Source organism: Antechinus flavipes, chromosome 5 (assembly GCF_016432865.1).
Source record: "Antechinus flavipes isolate AdamAnt ecotype Samford, QLD, Australia chromosome 5, AdamAnt_v2, whole genome shotgun sequence".
NCBI classification, from domain to species: Eukaryota; Metazoa; Chordata; class Mammalia; order Dasyuromorphia; family Dasyuridae; genus Antechinus; species Antechinus flavipes.
In genome coordinates this window covers 206,800,587-206,825,939 of record NC_067402.1, presented here as the reverse complement: position 1 = coordinate 206,825,939, position 25,353 = coordinate 206,800,587, and the positions used below count along the sequence as shown (strand labels likewise).

At 39.6% G+C, this 25,353-nt stretch overlaps 1 protein-coding gene across 2 annotated transcripts in view; it reads left to right on the top strand.

The window, feature by feature from the left end:
* Positions 1 to 24,977, top strand: part of DYRK2 (dual specificity tyrosine phosphorylation regulated kinase 2) — a 36,270-nt gene extending 11,293 nt beyond the window's left edge. Inside the window, exons 3-5 of one of the 2 annotated variants that reach the window (XM_052000140.1) lie at positions 4,333 to 4,522; positions 14,247 to 14,398; positions 21,091 to 24,977. In XM_052000140.1, coding sequence (XP_051856100.1) covers positions 4,333 to 4,522; positions 14,247 to 14,398; positions 21,091 to 22,692 — 1,944 coding nt within the window. In that variant the 3' untranslated portion in view covers positions 22,693 to 24,977. Of the gene's footprint in view, positions 1 to 4,332; positions 4,523 to 12,968; positions 13,065 to 14,246; positions 14,399 to 21,090 lie in introns of those variants that run through there. The other variant, XM_052000141.1, reaches the window with a different exon arrangement.
* The last annotated feature ends 376 nt before the right edge of the window (positions 24,978 to 25,353 follow it).

Sequence of the window (25,353 nt, the reverse complement as noted above, 5' to 3'; positions counted from 1 at the left end):
AAGACCCAACTCAACTATCATCACTTCCAAGAAGCTTTTTCCAACTCCTTTACTCACTCCATATCTGATCAATCAACTGTGGACTCTTAAAAGGAAGTAAACAAACCTTAAATGTGTCTATGTCACTTGAACAAAAACATTTTATTTAATCACCTTGTGAATAGTTGACAGGGCACAAAATAGGTTGTGCCTTTCAAATTACCATCAGCAGATGAAAAAGTCAGATTATTTTTGTCATTTTCATTTAATTTCATGGAGACTTTCTTTGGACTTCAATTTAATTCATCTGTATACAATTCAATTTAACCAAATTCAAATAAACAAATATTTTGCACCTACTATGTGCCAGGCACTGTGCTAGTCCTGAGGATTCAAAGATAAAAATGAACTTATACTCTACTGGGAGAATACAGCATGCAAATAGATAAGTAAGTATAATGTATATTTATAATAAATATGAAGTAATATTGGGAAGGAAAAGAATTAAGCATTTGGAGAAAGAAGGAAAGCCTTTTTGAAGGGGATGTTATATGAATTGAGCCTCTAATGTAGGTAGGGACCTCATGGGGCTACAGTGCAGAGAAAGTGCATTCTAATCAAGGGGAATAGCTCTGGCAGAACCACATAGGCAGGAACTGGACTGTTTTGTTATAGATATAGCAAATAAGTCAGTTTATTTGGGACTAGAGTCCATGAGGAGTAATAAATTAGTCTAGAAAAATGGATTGGAGGCAGATTATGAAAGGTTTTAAATGCAAAATGAAGAAGATTGCATTTATCATAGAGAAGAGAGCCAGTAACAGTTTTAGAGTAAAATGACATGGGAAGATCTGTGCTTCCCAGTGACATGAACTATGTGAAGTGTTATGGGCCAGAACTCTGAACTTGAAACAAGGTTGCTACCTTACAAGTTGCTAACTCAGTGGAATTGATAAGACAATGGTTATCTAGTTTAGCATGGTGATTAATAGTTCTCTAGTTCAGTACATGTTCATAGTACTTAATATAGTTCTACAAGCTTCACGCCTATGATAAGAGAGCATATAACAGCCATCAAGAACTGGATGAGATTCATTTTCACCTTCAGTCAGGCTTCTGGTGGCTCTCCTGGGGGACTGAGAGGCTCCGAGAGAGAGAGCTAGGGAAGACAAGTGGACGGGAGGCTGGAGCACAAGCTCATGGACGCAGATTCATTCATCCCATCTCACACCACCTTGGTGGCAGGCTCTCCTCCTTCATTTTCTCCACTGAGACCAAGGCCTGTCTGAAAAGCTCTCCAGAAAGCTGCCCAGCCCCTGGAAAGAGATAATAAAGGATTTGGACTTTTAACCCCTGGCTACTCTTGTGGGTGCTTACTTTGCTGAAAGGAAGGCTGCCCAGAGACTTCCAGAAAACCACCAAGAACATTACAGTGGAGGGTGACTGAGGAAGAGAGATAGTAGAGATAGAAAGAATGGTTAAGAAGCTATTGCAAAAGTCTAGGTAAGAGGTGACCAAGGCTTGCATCAGGGTAATTATGTTCCAAGTAGAGACATGGGAAGTAGAGCTGACAAGACTTGGCAAATATTTTAAATATGGAGGTGAGAAAGAGAGAAAAGTTGAACTGCTCAGGGGTTGTGGATCTGGATGACTGGATGGATGGTAGTATTTTTCAGAACAAAAAGGGATCTCAAGAAGAGTGATAACTAGAGGTTTGGAGAAGGACTAAAGGTGGGTAAGATTATGAGCTCCAATCTGAGCATGTTGCCTTTAATATGTCTATAAGACATCTAGTGGAATTTTCTCATGGGCAATATGTGATAGCTTAAAAAGACCAAGGTCTCCTACTGTATCCAAGGCCACCTCCAATTATCCTGATCCCAGATGGTTCTAAAGCAGAAAGTAAGGCTCCTCCTGACTTTGCACAGCCTTCCCTCACTCAAATCCAATTCACTTGCTTGTGATGGTATTACCTCTCTGATGCCATGGTTGTCTTCAAGGATGAAGTATAAAAAAACAACATGTGATATAAGACTGAAGCCCAAGAGAGAGAAGAGGGCTGGATATGATTTCAAAGTTATTCATATAGAGATCGGGACTAAGGAGATTGACAAGACAAAGTGTGGAGAGAGGGTCTAAACAGAACCTGTCTAGAAATGAAAATAGAAATAGAAGGAAGACCACAAGAAAGGAGTACCATAAAAACCCAGGGAAGAGAGAAAAGAACAGGAGAGAATCAATGGTGTTAAATACCGTTGAATAATCAAGAAGAAAGGAGACCAAGAAAAAGCATTTGGATTTAATAGTTAAGGAATTGTTGCTGATCTAGATGAAAATAGTTTCTGGATATTGGTAAAGTTGTAAGCCAGATTACTAAAAGGTAGAAAATGAGGGGGTGAGAGTATGAGAAGTGATATAGACTTCTTCAAAAATCACAACTATTCATTTACAATCTATATCAGGAAATAGAGCCAATTTATTATAAAAGAAAAAGCATTGTACTATTGATGATGATGATAACAGCTAACATTTTATATCACACTTGAAGATTTACAAAGTTACCTCATTTGATCTAAATAACTGGATATAGAGCAGATATAGAGTAGATGAGGGTAATTTAAAAGGAGAATGAATCAGCAACATGAGTGGAGAGAACAGGAAAGTGTTCCTATAGAAGATGAGATTTGAGTTGAGTCTTGAAGGAACCTAGGAAAGCTAAGAAGAGGTAGAGGTGAAAAGGCAGAGAATCTCCAGGATAGGGACAGTCAGGAGATGGAATAGAATGTTTGAAAAATTACAAGTCATGTAACTGGATCAGAGAGAATGTAGAAGGGAGTAAAATGTAAGAAGGCAGTTTTGTTTCAGTTGTGTCTAACTCTCTGTGAATCCATTTGCAGTTTTCTTGGCAAAGATACTGGATTGCCATTTCCTTCTCCTTTTACAGATAAGGAAACTGAGGCAAACAGGCTTGCCCAGGGTCCCACAGCTAGTAAGTATCTAAAGCCAGATTTGAACTCAGATCCTCTTGGCTTCAGGATTGATGCTCTATCCACTGTACCATCTAGCTGCTCCTTAAGAAGGGAAGAGAGCCAGATTTTGAAGAGCTTTAGGGGTCAAAAACAGGGTATTATGTTTGATTCTAGAGAAAATAGAGAAAAGTAGATATCACTGAAAGCAGGTGGGGGAAGATGATATAGTCAGATTTATACTTAAGCTGAGTTTAGGATGGTGCGTGAGGAAAAAAGTTTTAGGGAGGAACACTTGGTATTGCAGCAAAGACATGATTAAGGCCTGTATTATACATATCAGTGATAAAAATGCATACACGAGATGTTATGAGGGTAGAAATGACAAAATTTGGCAATGGATTGAATATGCATAAGGTGATTGAAGATGAGGAGTTCAGGATGATATGACATTAAGAGGAGGATGGTTTCTCCAATTATGGTAATAGGGAAGTTTGGAAAGTGGGAGAAATTAAGGAAGGGAATAATTAGTTCTCTTTTGGACCTGTTTTGTTTGAAGTTCCTATGGGATATTCAGTTGAAAATGCCTAAAAGACAGTTGGGGGATGTATAATTATAGCTCAGGGATGAGATTAGGACTGGATCTGTAGATCTGGAAATCATCTCAATAGTTCAGTCATATGTGACTTTTTGTGATTCCATTTGAGATTTTCTTGGCATAAAAATGATACTTGACCCCATGGGAGCTGATGAGATCACCAAATGAGATCATGTGGAGTGAAAAGAGGAGGGAATTTGGATAAAATTTGGGGAGACCTCCAGAGATAATGGTATGTCATGGCTAAAAAACCAGAAAAGGAGACTAAGAAGGAATGTTTGGATAGATTGGAAGAGAACCAAGACCAGTGCCATGAGAAACTAGAAGGTACAGAGAGTATCCAGAAGGAGATTATTGACAGTGTCTTAATGCAAAGAGATCTACAATTAGGATTAGATTATTAAAATAGGTAGTTAAGAGATCTTTGATAACTTTAGATAGGACAATGAAATGATGAAGTTAGGAGCTAGATTTCAAATTCAGAAGAGTGAGAGGAGAGAAAAAGAAGCATCATGTGCAGATAGCTTTCTCAGTGATGAAGGAGAGGAGAAATAAAATAGAACAAAAACTACTGGGATGACCTATAAATTGTATCTTTTTTTTTTTTTTTAAAGGATGGGGAGGTGATATGGGCATGTTCACAAGCAGCTTTATATTTATATGCAATGAGTGAGAAAGCCAAGTTAGCTGAGACAGTAAGGTACTCTGAGGAAGAGGGAGGAAAGCAGTAAGTTCCAAATGGGAAAAACCCTTACCAATACTACCAGCTCATCCATCACTTTCCCTCAGGCTTCTGTGGAGACAGCAAAAGACCATAAGACTAAAAGCCCCAAGAATAAGAAGGACTTCCAGAACATTGGCTACACTCCTAAAGTCCTCCCTGTATCCATCACCAAGGGGGGCTACAATTATGAAGAAGGACTCCGTAATCCCCGCCAACATCGTTATGAAGTACCAATCATCTATCACCAATGGGAAGGTAAGCCCAAGAGCTCTAAAAACAACAATGCCCTCTGCATTTGTTGTGTTCCTCTTATTAGATTATGAGAACCTTGAAAGCAAGCACTATATTGTTGTCTATTTGTATTCTTAGTGTAGTGTATTGCACTCAGCAAGTATTTAATAAATGCTTATTTATTAAATTATTCTCATTAAATTTCATCTTATTAGATTTGGCCCATTTCCTGAAATTTTTTGGATCCATACTCTATCATCTGATGTATTTTTCATGCTTTTACACTTAGTATTATCTGAAATATTGATAAGTATGTTATCTATACCTTCATTTAAATCAGGGTTTCTTAAATTTTTCCACTTGCGACTCCTTTTTGCCCGAGAATTTTTATTTGACTTTGGGTATATATACAAACCAAACATTTACTGTAATAAATCATAATTTTGAGACCCCTGTATTCAGTTATGTGACCTCATATGGGGTTAAGAAGCTTTGATCTAAGTCATTGATAAAAATATTAAATAGCATCAAGCCAAGGGAATATCTTTAAGGCACTTGGGATTTCCCTCTAACTTGTCATCCATCCATTAACGACTTATTCTCTTGATGAATCAGTTTTGATCATGAAATAATCTTAACTCATAACTCTCCATCATATACATTATAGAGCAAGATAAACTTTATTGAATATTTTGCTGAAATCTAACATTTGAAGCATTCCTCTGATTTGTCAGTCTAATTATCTTGTGGAAAATGAAATTAAATGAGTCTGGCTTTTGATGATTATTACTCCTCTTTCTAGGGGCAGCTAAGTGGTGCAGTGGATAGATCAGCTGGGCCCAGAGTCAGGAAAACTCATTTTCCTGATTTCAAACCTGGGCTCAGATACTTGCTAGCTGTGTAATCTTGGGCAAGTCACTTAACACTATTTGCCTCAGTTTCCTCATTTGTAAAATGAGTTGGAGAAGGAAATGGCAAACCACTCCAGTCTGCCAAGAAAACCCAAGATGAGGTCACGAAGAGTCAGACATGATTGAAAAACAACTAAACAACTCTTCTTTCTAAGTATTCACCTATAAAAATGGGAAAATATCTTTAAAGTTGCCTCCATATAGGGAACTTCTGGTGTGGGAATTTTTCTCTACCTTCTGAGAGCATAACTCCTTTCTCTATAATCCATCAAAAGCTATTACCTTAATATTTTTTAGAATTTTTTGAAAATGTGAGGTACCTTTTCAATTAAGCACAATATTTCACAGATCCTTGATGAGAGCTTAGCAAACATCTACTATTTTCAGAACTCTAGTGATAATTTGTCAAATGGTGAGTTGAATTCATAGAGACATATATTTGGTTGGCCATCTTCTCATTGACTGTATCTACAATTCTGCTTTTCCATCTATCTATGCTATCGATCCTTGTTCTAGTTTTCCTAATATGAATATCATTCATCTTAAAATAGACAACTGAAAGGAAAAAACACAGATAATTGACTAATTACCATATTCCTTTTCTTTTTTTTCTTTTTCTTTTTCACCTCACACAACTAAAAGCAAAATAAAACTTAATAGCTCATCCTGGACCAGACTTCTTTCTTTCTCTCTTCTCTCTCTCTCTTGCTCTCTATCTTCTTTCTTTTTCTCTCTTTCTTCCTATCCATTCTATCTATATACAAATATACAGATGTATATATATGTGTGTGTGTATATATATAATTAGATCTTATGGTTTTTATACTTAACCTTAGTTATTTATTTTCACTTTCATCTTTATGTTTGTAAAATAGAATAGAATTAATCTAATTTGAGAGCACCTAGCTGACTCAGTGGATAAAGCACCAGAGCTTGAGTCAGGAAGATTCATATTTGTGAATTCAGATCTGGCTCAGTACTTGCTATGTGAACCTGGGCAAATCACTTAACCCTGTTTGCCTCAGTTAACTCATCTCTAAAATGAGCTGGAAAAGGAAATGGCTAACCCCACTTAGTATCTTCGCCAAGAAAACTCCAAATGGGGTCACAAAGAATTGGACACAGCTGAAAAACAACTAGACAACAAAAAAATCTAATTTTAAGTTGTCTAGTCATCTGGATTTTAAAAACTATTTTTAAGGAACCTTTTCATATTATCTTTCCACTTTCCACTACCTCTTTCTCATCCTTTTCTTACTTAGCCTATACTCATGTTCAGAAATGTCTTTTTTTCTTCTTTAATTTTCCATTTCTTCTTTTTAAGATCATGGATACAGAGCTCCAAAGTACTTCAGAGGACATCTAGTTCAACACCTTTATTTGACAGATAAGGAAACCAAGGTCCAGAAAAGTTAAATGATTTGCTTAAAATATTGAATATTAAAGGCAGCCTTTGAACCAGGTTCTCTGACTTCTGAGCCAATTCTTTTTCCATTACACTACATTTTTGTTTTCTTCTTTTGAAGATGCTTAGTAATGAATTTTTCAAGTTCCTCTTTTATTAGGGATAAAGTCAGGAAGAAAAAACCCCAGCAAAAATGTACTTCTCTATACTCTACACTTGGATTGTAGCTGGTCTCAAAATGCTAATTTATAATTTAACTGTCTAAAAATTTTCACAAATCTCTTTTCTATTCCTACTAGATTATCACATTAAAATCTCAACCTTCTTTACCAGATTTTTTTTTTATCCTTCAACACACATGCACGCACGTACTTATTAAGCACATGCATACGCTAATACATGTATATGTATCTGTGATGTTCTTTGCAGTTCCATTCTGAATGGAAAGGAGAAAGGCAATTTTTTTCCTCTGCTATAATTGGTATATCCTACTGATCTTTAAGTTTATTTTTTCTACAAGGCTCAGTGGATACTACAAGCATAGAAACAGTGGGTTTCTGAGCAAAAAGGGAGAAAATCAGTAAGGTTATGTTTAAGGATTTGACATTTTTTTTTTTTTGCAATGATCCAAAGCTTTACCCTGAAACAAAAACCCCTATTTAATATTCAAAACCTGAGTATTCTTCCACTGATGTTGTGTGATAGTAAGTCAATGAGTCGAAATTGCAGATCACTCAAAAAACAGTGAAGAAACATGTAGCGAGGTCATCCCAGAGACTTCATTTTGGGGAGGACCCAGGCTGACCAATCTTCATTTCTATTCACTTCTGTGCTTCTGATTTTCTGAATTTCAATATCATGTTCCAAAGTTAGTATATTCATTCCTGTCCCTCTTCATTGCTGCTCTTCTTCTCTCTTTTGTGTATTGTCTATCTACTCCTTTCTTTGCATTACTTTTTCCTTATTAGAATGTAAGCTTTTTGAGAGCAGGAATTGTATTTCTTTTTGTTTATATTTTTTCCTTAAGAGAATTTAGAACAGTGCCTGGCACATAGTAAGCTCTTAATAAATGTGGTATGTCTCATTTTGTTGCCTGTAATACCTTACAAATGAAATATTATATAGACATGGTATGAAGGATGTCTTGAGAGAAAAATGTTACCTGAAAAAAAAAAAGTGGATAGATCACATAAAGCAGTGGACAGTGGACAATCACTGGACATTAGATCCATTAGTATAGCTGCAATGTCAAAAAAACATATAAGAAAAACCTCAGAATATTGGGTAGAGCCCCAATAACAAATAATAAAAGGACATAGATTAAAATTGCATAGGATAAATAATAATAGATAGATTTTAATCTGAATTAGTAGAAACCACCTTAATGAAGTTACAGATCCATTGGCACTTAGAAGTATATTATGCTATGTTATTGTTAGCTGAGGAAGACTATAGTTATATTGAATGAACTCCAATGAACTTAAATGAAGCAAAAGCAAACATAGCAATCAGAAAGATAACACTATCTTCCAAAGAGCTCCAAGATGATTCTTTTTTAAAAAACAGATATTAAGGGGGTAGGTTTGTAAAATACTTTTGTTCGTGAAGTTATAAAGCAATTGAACATATGTCTCAATCTATAAAATAGTTGCTGCTTAGCAGAAAGAAATTTAGTTGACTGAAAACAGTAACCTAAAGTCTGGAAAAGTGAATGCAGTTTTATTTTAAATGTATAGGAATTATAGCTAGGTCTAGCAAGGACTCTAGGAGAATTGGGTTATTCATTTTTTTTTTTTAAAGTATGCGCAACAAATAAATACGATGAAGCTACAGTTTTTATCAGTCATAAAGCAATAATGTCTTAAGCGGGGGGAAAGTGTTTCAACATATCTCTTTGTTCACGATACATAGGATTCTTTGTGCCTCTTTTTCCAAAATAAATTCCTTGGTGCTCCCTTTCCTCCATATTAAAGGAGTAGAATAATAGGGTAAACTTTGTGCTCACAAACTCTTCTGTAATAAACTTATGGCAGTTTTTTTTTTCTCCATGAATGACAGTATTATTATGTTAAGACTCTACTGGGGTATCATATGAATAATCTAAATGAAAGAAGCTTCAGGTTATTTGTCACAATCACTTTCCCTTTACTCTCACACTCTACTTAAATGATAAAGGCAGGGAATTATCAAGAAAAAAAGAGCAAGTTAAAACAGCTAAACATTTTATTTGGGGGAGGAGGACATTAAAATATATGTATCCTTCTGTGTTATCTTATTATTTAATGATCGCCATGAATTGCATTAAACATCTGGCCCCCAACTGGCCTCTTTAAAATATCTTATTTTCTGCTTATAGTAATTCTTTCTTAATATAACTTAGTAATGGATTCCATATTTCATCATATTTTCCCAATTTATTTTCCAGTTTCCAGATTATCTTTAGGCTATTGAATTTTTTTTTAAATTTTCAATCAAACATGGTGATTTAATATATCTAGGTATATAGGTGGAATAAGAATGTGTCTTTGCAACATTTCTCTCAATACCCATCCTCAGATCAGATTTTTTCATTTGGGATAATTAATTTGAGCTGATATAAAAGTACAAAAAGAGCAGAGTCAGGACTTTCTCCTTTTTACCATTATTTTAACTTGAAAGCCTCATTACAGAACTTCTCTTTTCTCTGGCACTTCTAAAACATATGTTTTTAATATATTGTTGTGTTTTCAGTACTTTTCTTTAGTCATTCTCATATAGTCCCCTAATCTACAGAGAAGGGCTGTACAGTAATATAGTTTATGACAATTTCTAGCCTTCCTTCTGATTTTATTAATTTCCTATTACCCAAAAGTTTACTACAATTCATATTTCATACTGATCCTTCCTAATCTTTTTTTGTATGTCATAGACCCCAGGTCTTTTGCAGGCTAGTGAAATCTGTCAATTTCTCAAAATAATGTTTATTGCCTAGATTCATAATTGAAGAAAAAATCTTTTTCAGTTAAAATTTAGTGAAAATAAAGAAGTAATTTTTTTCTCCCATCCAATATCATAGGACAGACTTTTCCCATTCCCACACCTTTTTTTGGGGGGGGGGTGAAATTTTTATGCTGCCCCAGGTTTATAGGTATAGAAAATAGGTATACAGATCAAACGTTTACTAATAATATATCATAGTTTTGTGACCCCCTCACATTGTTATGTGGCCCCTTATGGGGTCAGGGCCCATTGTTTAAGGTGCTTTGTCATAGCCTACCTGAAATCTATTCAGTTGATCCTAAGTTAAGAACCACTGATATAAACTCAACATTTAGAATCTTTGGAATGATAAGAAAACTTGCATTTAATATAAGTACCCAAACAGTTGTGACATCTAGATCATGCTGGACTCTTAAACTATTGTGTTTAAACTGTTTTATTTTACTTTGAGTCTGTTTTATTGAGAAAGGATACCAAAGGATTTATCTGCATATATCATATCTATTACAATGTCATGTGTGACCTCTGCCTCCCACATCTTTATTTTAGAGCTTTAACATTCCATAAAAACTCAAGAGGCTCCTCCAGCCTCATACTCTACTCTGGAAAACTGAATTTAAAAGGGAAAGGGAAAACACATTTCCCTCTTTGGCTTTAGATAAATTCAGTGAGAGATCAGGAGGTTGTGTTGCCATGACAGTGATTTGAAAACAGTGGGACTGCAGAATCTAGTTTAACTCCATTTAGTGCAAATCCTTTCAATTCAACAAACATTTATTTTGCTCCCACTATGTACAAGCCACTATGCTGGGGCTGATGATCCAAAGACAAAAAAACACAACACAACAAAATACATTTATTGTCCTTGATGGAAATACAGAGTTGAAAAAAAGGAAAGAAGAGAGGGAAAAAGAAAAGAAAAAGGGCTCCTTTCTTTGTTGTTTACCCTTCCTGGCCCCATCTGGGATCTTCTTGGCAGTCATTTGCTATTTCCTTCTCAGATCATTTCACAGATGAGGAAACTGAGGCAAACAGAGTGAAGTGATTTGCCCAGGCTCCTATAGCTAAGAAGTCTCTGAGGCTGGGATTTGGACTAAGATTTTCTTGATTTCAGGCCCAGTGGCTCTATCCACTGGGCACTGGCTACCTCTTTCCTGCCCCCGTGGAGCTCATATTCCACTGTTTGGATTCAGATTTATACTCCAGACCCCCTATGTAGACTAGCTTGAGTGCTCCCGATTATAAGGGGAGGGGTATTCCTTCTGTTCCTTACTTCTTACGGTGGTCAAGCTGCTTTTGCAACATCACTTACCAAAACATCAAAGGGCACCCAAAGGATTAACTGACAAAGGTAGAAACATCTATGGCGGAATGGATAGATGTAGACTTGGTGGGTGAAGAGAAAGAGGAATTGGAAGAGCAAGATTATCTATTTCAACAGTGATAGGTAAGGCTCATCTTAAAGGAATGCAAGTTCCTTGAGAACTGTTTTCTCTCTTCTATGTCAAATCCCTTGAGCTTCATGAGCTATGAAAAATTGCTTGTTAATTTGAGCTGAATTGAATTGAATTGAAGGGAGATGTTTTCCTAGTAACGTGCCTCTGGGTGTACCTGTGTGAGAAGAGCTCATCAGAACTAGTAGCGAGACAGTAGACTGAAGGAGAGGTAAAGCCCAAAGGGGGAAAAGGGTAGGTAGCAGGAAAATAGCACCCAAATCCTTGTTTTTCTGTGGTCGAAGCGGAAAGAGAAACCTAGGCTCTGCAGAAGAGAGGAATTGCTGGTGTCGCTCCCTTATGGTAGTGAGTGGAAGGGAAGGTGTATCTTCCCGGGTGGCGGTGGAGGCAGCGGGGAGGTATCTGCTGGAAGGAAATGGGAGGTGTCTCTGATGTTTATTTTTGCTTAGCAACCTGCGACCAACTACTTCCCCAGCTGCCTGCCCACACGCGCCCAGCCGCCTCCCCAACATTCTAGGGACAGGAGAGCGGTCTCTTTGACTAAGTAAAACGTGGAGGGTGTGTTGGAAGCCCCCCACCTCCTCCCAGGCTCTCAGGATTCCCTCCGGAGCTGGGCTGAGCGAAAGGCTGTGTGGGTTTTTGGCTGGCTGAGGTGACCGAATTGGATATTTTAAACATAGGTTGGGGGACGTTGGATTCATTTGGATCGGGGCCGTTCTGGGGCAGGGTGGGGGTGGGGTTGAGTAGGGGGAGCACTGTTGTCTGTGAGGGCTAGAGAAAATAAATGAAAAGGCATTTTTGGTCAGGGGCGAGAGGGGGCTCTGCAGACATTTCCTTAGAGTGAGGTTACCAGAGCCTGGGATGTGGAGGAAAGAGGAGGGGTCTTTGCAGATGACTGGGAGAACAGGAAGGGAAGGGGGGAGGGGAGAAGGTCCTGGGTTGACGGGAGTGGAGGGGAGCCAGAGGTGGAGGGGCGCTCTGCAGAGAGCTATAGGGGGAGAGAGGAAGGGTGTTTAAGGCTGCTGAGAGTTTGCTAGGGAAGCCTGGGAAGGGGAACATGCAGCTGTTCAGTAGTTAGTTGTTTAGGACTGGGGCGAGTGTGTGTATGTATGTATGGGGTGGGGGGAGGTTGGGTTGGGTGGGGAGCAGGGGACGGGCTTGCACTGCTGACTGACTGGCTGGGAGGAGGGGAGCCCAGGCAAGCGAGGAGCAAGGGGCGGGGACAGCGCTCTAGGTCTGAGCCCATAGGGAGAGAGAGTGAGAGAGAAAGAGAGACAGAGTGTGTGAGTGTGAGTGTATGAGTGTGAGTGTGTGAGCATCTGAGGACTGGGAGGAGGCTCTCCAGCTCGCCTGGTCCCGGCCCTAGCCGCTTTCCCCAGCTCGCTCCTCCGCGCCCCTATGTGAGGGAGTCGGGGAGGTCGGCGGCGAGGGTGGGGGAGGGTGGAGTGATGTGCATGGGCCGGGGGGTGGCGGCGGGGCTTCTGCTGCTGCTGCTCTCGGAGGAAGAGGAGGAGGACGACGGCGGCGAGGAAGAGAGTAGGGGGCTCGCGGCTGCGGGCCCGGGCCCTGGGGATGCAGCGGAGTGTGTGTGTCTGGGTATAGCTCTTTGGAGACCGCGACCAGGCGCCGGGGATCGGCTACGGGAGAGCAGACTAGGAGGAGGCGGCGGCGGCGGCGGCTGCAGCGAGAAGTAGCAGCAGCTCAGCAGCAGCAGCAGCATTGGCAGCAGCAGCGGCGGCCGCCCTGAAATGCATTTTCCTCTCCAGCGGCCATGTTAACCAGGAAACCTGCTGCCGCTTCTGCCGCCTATCCAGCTGGTAAGGAGGAGAAGGAGGAGGGGGGCACACGCGCCGAGCCCAGCGCTGAAACCCAGCGGGGCAGCTGCAGCTGGCAGCCGGGGCCCCACACGTCCATCCCCGGAGACCTGCCTTCCTTGCCTACAGGGGCTGGAGAAGGGGGGGAGGGGCCGCCTCGCCAGGTCCGGGCGGGCGCGCGGAGCCCCTGGAAACAAAGTCCAAGGCGAGCCAGGGCGCGGGCGGAGCTGGGGCCCGGGCGGGCGCCGCGCTGGGCGCGCCCTGGGCCGATCGGAGCCCACTCAGGCCGGGAGCTGCTGCTTCCTATTGCTGCTGCTGCTGCTGTTGCTGCTTCCTCGGGTGGGCGCCGCCACTCTGCGCGGGGACTCGTTCGATCATTGTTCCCTAGGGCTGGAAATACCCCCCTCGAAGCGGGGATGCAAGCTTTCGGTGGCGGGAAGGCTGACTGGGATGGCTGCTCCTCAGCCCCCACTGCCTAGGAAAACTCGGGCGTGCAAGCCTAGGGGCGACTCTCGGGGGCAGCTGCAATTGCTCGAGGCTGGGTTTGGAAACGGGGGTGGGGGTGGCAGAAGAGAGCCCTGGAAGAGTCCGAAACATTGTTCCCACCCACCAGACTCCTTTTTCGCCCCCCCCTCGCCCTTTTACACTACCTTCTCCCAGCACACCAACACTCACGCGTGCACACACCACACGCGCACACACATACACATATAAACGTACATATACAGGCTCAAGCTGACATACACCCTCCATCACACCTCCCCCTCTCAGGCAGACGTCGCCTAAAACGTGCACCAAACACCCCCAAAAGACATTTTCTTTCTAGGTCTCTCAAATGATCTCTATTCGCGCCTGAGAGGTTGCTTTAACTTTGCAAATGCTGGCGACCCTAATCGGAGAGTAGGCGGATTCGAATGCTGTGTGCTGGCTGGTGTGCTTAGCGTTGGTCATTAACTTTTCCCGGACGTCCGTCCCCCCCCTCCCCGCCGCCCTAAATGGCTGGGCCTGCGCCTCCCCCCTTCTCAGTAGTACCCCTTCCCCTGCGGGGGGAGGGTTGTTTTTGCTCACTCGGGCTCAAGTGAGGCCCAGGAGAGGGCCCCCGGCTAGCTCCCGGGGCGCTGGCCGAGGCCCCCTCTCGCTCGCTTCCTCTCTGACTCTCTTTTGTCTCCCTCGTGTCTTCCCCAGGCAGAGGAGGGGAAAGCAACGTCCGTCAGCTGCAAGGTTCGCCAGGACTCGGAGCTGGGGCTCCCCGGACCGGAGTGGGGACTGGCACACAGTCCCCCCTCACCCTGCCGCCTCTCAGGTCCAACACTACGGCGTCTGCCGTTGCCCATGCGGTGAGAGCCCCTCGGGGGAAAAGAAGGGAGGAGGGCCTGAGAGGGTGGCCACATTAAGGCTTGTGTCTGTCCACCCTCGAGCTGAAAGGTCAAAGGGCAAACTTAGAACTAACTCCTCCACTCATGGAGTTGAGAAAGGCACTTGGAGTGCAGACCACCCCTCGTGCATTTTACAGAGGAGGAAACTGAGGCCCAGGGTGGAAAAAATAATTTGTCCAAAGACTCTGGACTACTTGTTTGGTTTGGCTGGGATTTGAACTTAGATAGTTAGATAATCAACCAATGTTCTTTCCACCATACTGTCCTGACTCAACTAAATGAAGTCTTAAAAACTATAGCCACAAAGGAGAATTTCCAGCTTCATCTTTTTCCTTTTTCTTCTTACTCTTCTCACTCTATTTCCTCTTTCTTTGTTGCCTGCTTTCTCTCTTCCTGCCTTCCCATGCTATCCCTTCCTGCTCATGAAGCGCCCCTTCTCCACCCCCATGTGGGTATTTATAGAAACAAATGTGCCAGGGCAGAGTACCTACCCGGAAAATTGATCCCTCAATGAACCTCTCAGACCTCTCTCACTAGCCAGAAAGGAGCTGTGCCAATGACCCATTGCTTGTATAGGCATGTTTTATGAGTGTTACAAGTTTGATCTCAACAGAGGGAGTAATTAAAATAGGAGGAAAAAATAAAAGACCATGAGGTTAAAAAAGCACAAGAAGCACTAGGTCCCTGCAGTTTGACATCAGACTGATGGAAATCAACAGCCCTGTATTTGTAGGGAGAAGGCACAAATAAGTATTTTAACAAGAGGGAGACCAGGAAGCTCCAATATTTTGTTCCTGCTGCAGATTGCAAAACTGAATTTTGCACCAATAATGAATGCTTTTCTCAGCTCCCATGATCAGATCACGGATAGTTTCTGCTCCAAGAAAGGAAATGTGTTTAAAGGTAGTGATGAGATCTTTTTTCCTTCTTTCTTCAACCAGATCCTCCAGTCCAGTTGAATTGGGCAGACAGCCATCTCTGTTCACTGTTGGAGTGCTTGCCAGAGTCAGGGGTGGGGTGGGAGGGGGCAGCTAGATCTGGCAGGTGCTTGCCCCAGAAATGACATCACTTAACAGATGGAAGTTCAGGCCTTGCCCTCTTTCTTTCAGTAATGCTTGATTTTTTCTTTCTTTTCTTCTTTTTTTTTGTTTATTTTTTTCGTCAGAAGGAAACATTATAAGTGGGTAAAAAGGTCAATATAGCTGCTTGTTCGTACTAATGAAGGGAAATGTTGATCCTTTCCGTCTATAAAAATGGCTTATTTTGCTAACACTAATCTAGGACATTAGTGAGCTAAGACTTCATTATAAATCTTAAATATTATATTCTCTGGGCAGTTATAGACAAATCTGTATTATTATACAATGCATTAGAGAATATATTTGTTGCCACCAAAGTTTTTTTTAGGGTGTTTTGTTTGTTGAGAGCCTGGTCTTTTTTTTTGAGGGGGGAAGTAAGTTTGTCATTTGAAATTGTATTGAATAGTGTAAGTCTAGATTTGTTGTAATGAGGGAATTGGACTCTTGAGTTCTGTCCACCCTTAAATCTATGATGCTGTTTCCTAGCTTTAACTATCATAGAATTAAAGATTTAAATCTGAAAATGGAACTGATGGGTCATATAATTCTACTACCAATGAGGAAACTTGATACCCAGAGTTGTAGTCAAGGTCACAGAGGTCACATAATCCTTCATTACATAGGTAGTAAGGTGCTGATGCAGAAAGCTATTGATTACTAGAAGTGCTTTATTTATATCTAGAGTTCACTTTAATAAAGGGGGTACGTTTTTAATCAGAGAGCCAATCTGCACTTCAGAATGAAGTGCAATGAAAATAGCAAATTGATTTAAAATATATGATAGAGCCTCTTTAGAGAGAATATATACTATAATAATAATTGCATTTAAAAAGTTTTCAAAACACTTTGTGATCTTATGTAGTATATGAAACAATTGGAATTCAGTTCTTCCTGATTAAGTATAACTTTATGCACTGCAACACCTGGTTGCCTTTGCTTCACTTTGGTTTATCAGAAATGTTGTTAGGATTGTTATTTACCGATTCAACTATCTTAGAGCTCATTTTGGTATCAACTTGCTTTACTTGTGTCTGAACTCTGCATGAATTGCCAATTCCTAAATACTTGTGTTAGGAAATATGCTGGGATTTTTTGGTTTTTGTTTTCTGTGGGATAATGTTGATCAAGCACTATATATACTGTATAATAGACGTATATTTCAAAGAGTCGTAAACTAGAAGGAATCTTAGAGGTCATTGAGATCAACCCCCTCGTTTTACTGAAGAAACTGAGGAAGCTTACTTCCTAAGGTCACACATTTGGTGACTGAATTTAACTCACACTACTGCATAGTGGCTGAGGTTGTTAATTCTAGTGTTTCTAGGTTATAAAGAAAGACAAATACACTTTTCTGAACCTATATTTCCCCACACTTGTCAGACTGTTAGAAGTTTTTATTTTTAATTTTAGGACAGATCTTGGAAGAGCTATTTTTAAATAAGAGTGGAAAAAAACAAGTCATTGTGGAGGGGGAAAGTGATCTTGTCATAGGAACTTGCCCTAGCACCTCTTTACACATTATATATATGAAGGGTAATGCTAGGTTACACACATAACATAAAGATTATGAACTTTGAGACTTAACTTATTCCTTTAACCTTTTCTTCTTGGCGTCTCTGCACGTTTGTCACATTATCTGTCCTATTTGTCTGCCTGATTCTATCATCTATTCATCTCTGTCTCTGCCTCTGTCTCTATCTCTGCTTTTGTTTCTGTCTCTGTTTCTCTGTGTCTCTGTGTTATCTATTTCCATACCTATGTTACATCTCCATTCATTTTTCTTTACCTTTAATCATTGAGCTAAAAATATTCCAGATAACCTTCTGCAAGTTGTCTTGAAGCATATGGGAGATGCTACTGTAGCATTTTCCTTATTTAATTTTCAAATGTAATTTGATAACATTTCATGATGCTGTTCTTATAAAGCATTCTCCAGGCATTAATCATCCATGCCTGAATTCAATGGGGACTCAATAAGTGGTAGTATTCCCATTTAATGGATGGAGATGTTTCAAAGCAGAGAAGGTAAACAGATGGTTTGGGAAGTGTAATGAAAATTCTAATCTTCTTGGATTCTATCTTTTTTCCTAGACTAATAGACAATGCTTTTGATGACATCAGAATAGCGTATTATGACATTTAATGTATCGGGGAATGTTAGCTCTCTGAGTTAGCAAGGGCTTGCCATTGTATTGTTGGCAGTGATTATAATTACCACAAAGAGTAGAGCATCGTGTTTTGTTTTGTTTTGTTTTGTTTTTTTTAATATTTTTCAACATTTTAAAAAAGTATTCTTTGAGCAGAGCTTGGTGGTCAGAGGACTATTTTACAATGGAAACAAGGTAGTCTAGATTAGAGACTGTCTGACAACATCATGGGAAGTGAGAGAGGTATTGATATTTAAGTCTTGAGTTTATTACCTATCCCTGGCAGATGTATATTCTGGAAGTAATTCTAACTAATCTCTTCTTTCCATCTTCCCCCCAGAGATTTTTTAGGCTGCTGCAAATTGTTCCCAGGTTTTAGGATAGTGGGTTTCACTGAATTCAAAGTCTGTGATAATAAATACAGTATAAGATTCAGGGTCCCTAGAGATATTTGTCATTCCCTGGGCTTTGACTTCATGTTTTCTTATAATACTATGTAAGGCAATTCTCAATAATGTAGTCCAATGTGGAGATTAATCAGGCATTGTTGACATTTAAATTATAAAATATCATTTCCAAAACCTACAATTGTTTTATAATACATATTTCCAATTATGCAAAACACAGAAATATCTATTTTAAAAGTCCTCAAAATTCTCAAGTACCAAAGTGTACTTTTTACACTTAAAACAAGTCTTCTGTAATGCCACTGAGGAGTCTCTAGAGTCCCAAATTTGAAAGAAAGTCCTTAATAAAACTCCCAGCATTTAAAGCTTTGTTCTGTCAACTTGGGCTTTCCTAAATTCTGCTGTTTGAATTTCTCTACCTTGACCTGGAAAGACTGATTATTTTGGAAAGATTTGGTCATTTTGATTTTCATATTTGATTATGTTTCTTTTTTGCTTTTTGAGGCCATAAAAACAGTGAAAATGGGAAAGAAAAAAAAAGATGAGAAACTAGACTGGCACATTATAACTAATCTGCTGCTTTTATTTCCATTAATTTTACCATTTAGGAATCTGCTTAGTATTTTAAAATTCCTATCTTTTTATTCTTTTTTACATTACCTAGATTCCCCCTTTTATCCCTTCTCTCTTCCCCATCCCTGGAAGACATCTCTTATTCAAAGATTTCTGTTGCCCAGTATATACTATATAGTGAAAGCGACAATTCCTACCATGTATATGTCCTTTAAAACATTCATTTTTAAAAGAGTTGGCAGCAAATTGATAATAGGAAAGGAGCTAAGGAAACTTGAGGAAAATCTCATGGCTGAAATGTCAAATGCCTTAGAAGTGTACATGTATCAAAACTGACTATCCAAATAGTTAACATACTTTCCATATTTGCATACATAGTATCCACTAAAAAAATCGCTAAAAATCTTGATGGCTATTATAGCACTAAATTACCATTTACTGACATAAACTATCCTGTGTCACGTATCCAATTGTTATATTGTCTCCAAATAGGCCCAACTGTCCCATAAAGGAGCTTTTGGATTGTAAGATTTTAGATTTAGAACTGGAAGAGATTATCTAGTTTAACTCCCTCATTTTTAGGAAACCCAGTATATACATATGTAGCGGGTATAACTCTTGAGACATAACATATCCATGTATTGAAAGTATTAACATATATACCTTAGATAAATTAAAGAATAGTAGAAGAAGAATTTAGAAATAAATGATGTTGGTTGCATTTAATTTCACCACCCCTCATTTTGAGGAAGCTGATGCGGAGAGAGGTTAAGTGACTTGCTAGTAAATAGCAAAGCAGGCTCCCATCACTTGGATTACTACGATAGCCTACTACTGGTGGGTCTGCTTGGCTCAAGTCCTCCGCATTCCACTTCATCTTATGTTCAGCCATTAAAGTGATTTCCTAAAGTGCAGGTCTGACCACGCTACCATCCCTATCCACCAATCCAATAAATTTCAGTGGCTTCTAATTGCCTCCACAAACACAAACAAAATGCCTTTTTTGGTATTCAAAGGCCTTCATAACCTAGCCCCCTCCTACCTTTCCAGTCTTCTTTCTTTTTAATTCCCAACACATTTCTCTTTGATCCAATGATACTGGCCTCCTGGCTTTTCCAAGAATAAGACACTCCCATTTTTCAATTCCGGGCTTTTTCTTTGGCTGTTTCCCATGCCTAGGACATTCTTCCTCTTATTTTCTGACTACTGACTTCCCTGTGTTCTTCTAAGTCTTAATTAAAATCCAGTTTTCTACAAGAAACCTTCCCTAAGTCCTCTGAATTTCGGTGCTTTTCAACTCATAATTATTATTTAATCTGGTTTTATAGCTTGGTTTTTTTTGTACATCTGATGGCAGATTGTTTCTCTTATTAGATAGTAAGCTCCCAGGGAGTGTATTTTACCTCTTTTTATATCCAAAATGTCTGGCACATGGTAGGAACTTATTGTTTGATTCAAGCCCAAGTGCTATAATTCCAAATCCAGTGCTCTGTTCACCATAGACAGTTGAAAGCAGGTCCTTCCTAGGATCAAACATGTAGAAACAGAAAGGACTTTATATACCATCCAGACCAATTCTCTTATTTTTCAGATGAGGAAACTATGATCCTAGAAGTTTTATAGGTCACATAATAAGTAGCAGAAGGCTGGAATGTATCCATTCCATCACAGTGCTGGTTTGGGTACTCATGGCATACTCCTATTAACCACCTTTTTGGAGAGGGATATTGCATTTATGGTGGCACACATACCTGAAGTTGAAATTGCTATCTAAAGTCTGTGTTAAAAAGTGAGTTTTTCTTGTTGCCAAAGACATAGTCTTCTAGATTGACTTAGGTTGCTGACCAGATGTCTTACTGGAAAAAGTGAAGGGGCTGGTATTGTCAGAATAGGTAACCTTTTGTAGCCCTAGCTTTGATGAAAAGTAAGAGACTTTTTAGATAATAATGAGAATAAAGATTTTATAAAATGTTACCAAGAGTACCTCCGTTCTTGATTTGGTGAAATGAATCCTTGTCTAGCATTGTTTGGTCTTGTTCTCCATTAAGAGTGGCTAAACAGTAGATGATGCATACCCATCTTTGTGTAAAAGCTCAAAATTCATAGCAATGGCCGAGTTTGGAGAGGAAAACTAGTGCCTACAAGATTAGGGCAACTTTGGAAAAGGTAGCTTCTTTTTTTTCCTCCTCCTCTCCTTCTCCTTTTCCATCTTCCTTCTCCTATCTTTCTCCTCTTTCTTCTCATTTTTTTCCTCTACATTTCAGTATCTTCACCACCATCTTGGGGATCCATGTTTTTGGAAGGTCTCCACTCAACTTATTAGTACACTTAATTCTGAAATGTAAATTAAGCCATATGAAGTAAGGTAGATGGGAAGTTGTATGGAATGCTTAAGTCAAAGAGATAGACTCTTTATATTCTAATCAACTTATATCTTTGACTTGCAGATTGCTGGTAGCAAGCACGTTATGAATGATCACCTGGTCCTTGGCAGCCACGCACAACTCCAGGTACAGCAGCTTTTTGAAGATAATAGTAATAAGAGGACAGTTCTTACTACACAACCAAACGGGCTTACAACAGTTGGTAAAACTGGATTGCCACTAGTACAAGAAAGACCATTGGACAGTGTTCATAGACGTCAAGGGAGCTCCAACTCTTTGAAGTCTGTAGAAGGAACTGGGAAAGTGAAAGCCGCCTCTATGACACCGGAACAGGCAATGAAGCAATATGTGCTAAAGCTAACAGCCTTCGAACACCATGAGATTTTTAGTTACCCTGAAATATACTTTTTGGGTCCAAATGCAAAGAAACGCCAAGGCACGACAGGCGGGCCAAACAACGGTGGCTACGATGATGACCAGGGCTCTTACGTGCAAGTGCCTCACGATCACATTGCTTATAGGTACGAAGTCCTAAAGGTCATAGGGAAAGGGAGCTTTGGACAAGTGGTGAAGGCCTATGACCACAAAGTGCATCAACACGTGGCTCTCAAGATGGTGAGGAACGAGAAGCGTTTCCACCGGCAGGCTGCGGAGGAAATCCGGATCCTGGAGCACCTGCGGAAACAGGACAAGGATAACAACATGAATGTCATCCACATGCTGGAGAATTTCACTTTCCGCAATCACATATGCATGACCTTTGAGTTACTGAGTATGAACCTCTATGAGCTGATCAAGAAAAACAAATTTCAGGGCTTCAGCTTGCCCTTGGTTCGAAAATTTGCCCATTCGATTTTGCAGTGCTTAGATGCTTTACACAAAAATAGAATCATTCACTGTGACCTTAAACCCGAGAACATCTTATTAAAGCAACAGGGTAGGAGTGGTATTAAGGTGATTGATTTTGGCTCCAGTTGTTACGAACATCAGCGTGTCTACACGTACATTCAGTCGCGTTTTTATCGGGCACCGGAGGTGATTCTTGGTGCCCGGTATGGGATGCCTATTGATATGTGGAGCTTGGGCTGTATTCTAGCGGAGCTCCTAACAGGTTACCCTCTCTTGCCGGGGGAAGATGAAGGGGACCAATTGGCTTGTATGATTGAACTCTTGGGCATGCCGGCCCCCAAACTTCTAGACGCATCCAAACGAGCCAAAAATTTTGTGAGCTCTAAGGGTTATCCCCGGTACTGCACTGTTACAACTCTGTCCGACGGCTCCATCATTCTAAATGGTGGCCGCTCCCGAAGGGGGAAACTGAGGGGCCCGCCAGAGAGTAGAGAGTGGGGCACTGCACTTAAGGGGTGTGATGATCCGCTTTTCCTTGATTTCTTGAAACAGTGTTTGGAATGGGATCCTGCCATACGCATGACCCCTGGCCAGGCGTTGAGACACCCCTGGCTCCGGAGGCGCCTGCCAAAGCCTCCAACTGGGGAGAAGACAGCAGCAAAACGGATAACAGAGAGCGCTGGTGCTATAACGTCTATTTCCAAGTTACCTCCACCTTCAAGCTCAGCATCAAAACTGAGGACTAATTTGGCACAAATGACAGATGCCAATGGGAATATTCAGCAGAGGACAGTGTTGCCAAAACTTGTTAGCTGAGCTTGAGTGCCCTAATGCTGGTAATCCGAGAGATACTCTATTGCTGGGCCTTATTCATTTGAAACAAGTAGCTCAGATGTTTTCATTTGCTCAATAATTTTACTTATTTGTATCTTTTTAGCACTTATTTTAATGTAAGAGTTGTTCATTTTGTTTTTATAAAGTATATGGGGACAATGCTTTAAGTTTTTATAGTTTTAAAGAATGTTTTGTCTTCTAAAGTATGATGAGCCTTACTGTATTTCGTGTGGCAGAGTAATAAATATCAATGGCAGGCCATTGATTACGACATGACTGTCATGCGTTACAGCTTGGTGTCAAAGATAATTCACTATGTTTTTATGGTTCATATTATAGTTTCCTCAGAGTGGTTGCCCCGTAAGCCTCTCCCCATCTTCCACATTTGCCCACCAATGGAGCGTGTACTGTTGTTTTCCGTAACATCTGGGAGGTAGGAGTAGGAGTGGTCAGGGTGGAAGTGATCTGTCCTCTGAAGATACACTTGTGTCCTACAGTATTTTTGAAAGGTCACTATTAAGATCCCAAAGCAAAAGCAAAAAATAAGATCCTGAAGATAAATTTTGTCTTATTAGCATTCAGACAGTGTGTAAAAAGCGAGAGAAGCAGACTGTGGGTGGATGAATGAAGATGGGAATCTGTGTGCTCTTCTAAAATCTTACAATGTGACAGATGAGCAGCTTTGTAAAGAGAAACTCATGTATTGCAAAATGTTTTAAACCTAATTTTAGATGTGTAGCCCAAGGAGTATTTCTCTTTCTCTCTGTTCCTTCGTTCACTCCTTACCTAACTTCCACTCTGCCCTTCTTACCCCACCATGACCTCTCTTGATTGCAGCCGCAGTTTGCTTTTTTTTTTTTTTTTTCAAGTAGCCCCTCGAATTGGCAACGTAGAGAAGACTCTTCATTTCTGATGGATTATGACCTCAGTTGAAAACTCTAGGAGGAAAACTAGATTGACTAGCTATGTGTTATTACGAGATGGTACCAAAAGTTTCTTTTAGCCCAAGAAGAACTCATTCTTCACTTAGAAAAATTTAAATCTCCTCTAATAGCAGAAGTACTTGTATAGCTGCCCCAGGTAGGATTGATTCACACCAGCACTTAAAAAAAAAAAAAGGAAAAAAAAAGGAATGATTATAATTCAAGGATACGTTCGTTTTTACTTACTCCAGGAATGATAATTGAAAGAACACTAGATGTTACATTCCTATCTTATTTTACATTTTATTTGGAGAGCATTTCTAATTTTTTGGTTTTTGTTTTTGAGGAAAACACTTCACCTGGAAGAATAATATCCAGATTAGGAAAGGGAATATTTCTTCTGTGAATAGTAATGATTCCCATGACTGCAGAGTCAGTATTTCATCACAAATTGATCAACAGTGAGATGCACCAGATAAGTAAGGAGGGCCAAAGAGCAAGTTTACAGAATGTGTAATTTAATATAGAAAGATTTCTGGCTGTTTGGACAAGAGGCTTTAGTTAGGGTAATAAATTAGCATAAATGATTTTTATATGAACAGAGAATCTTAAATTGCCTGTAAATTGTTTTACAAGTACTTAAAGCATGGTCCCCAGTGAGGCCAAGAAAGTTTCCGGTTAATTTCTTCTCCTATTTATCTTACAACTTCATTTCTTTTTCAAAATAGCAAAACCATTTTGAACAAAACATTTTATTTAGCCTTGTGGGTTGGTTGATAGTGGAGAAAAATGCTCAGGAAATACACAAATATTTGCCAAAAAAAAATCAATACTTTAAAATTAAAATTCATTTTTATTAAGGTATTGGTGTTGATATTTGCTTTAATATTTAAAGTTGTCACCAATAAATTAATCTGTACTTTTTCTTTATTTAAAAATGATAGCTTCTTGCCCCCTAGTCCAAATAAAACGTTGTAGAATATCGAATGCAATTCTATGTAATCTGTGAGAGTGCAATAATAGATGAGTGTTGCATTTTAAGTGATACTAATATGATACACAAACTGATCAGTGGCTTTTGAAATTCAAATATCTGCTTATTTATTAACATTCGATCCTAGGAAGTCCGAGGTTTGGTTTACCCTGCAAACCACAAGTCCCTTAATGATGGTTATAGAATCAACAAAACAAAAATGTCAAGACTCAAATTTTCCTTTTCCTTATCCCTTTGCCTTCTCCCTTCTTTTAATTTCCAGTTTGTCAATATCTAGTTTTAAATATTGAAGCCTGAGCCTGAGCCTGCTTTTAATATACATTTCATAATAAAACAATTAAAAACAATCATTGATGGGTTAATGCCACTTGTTTTCTTTTCTAAATTTTTTTTCCTCCCACCCAACTGGTTCTTAAAATGCCAATAATGCATTTGTGACTGACTATTCATAAATGCAACCGGAAACTTTTAGGCCAAACTTGAGTGTGCAGAGATATTTTTTTAACCCCCAATACAGTGAAATTTCCTCTATACTTAAAAAAAAAATCCTGCTATATTAACAGCTTTCTGTGATATGGCTGCTTTAAAATATTCTAGCACATATATATATATATATACATATATATATATATATATACATATAATGTAAAGAAGGAAAAATGTTGCATCTTGCTTTGATGTAAATTTAAGAATTATTCTGTTAAGGGCTCTGATAGGCTGCTAGGA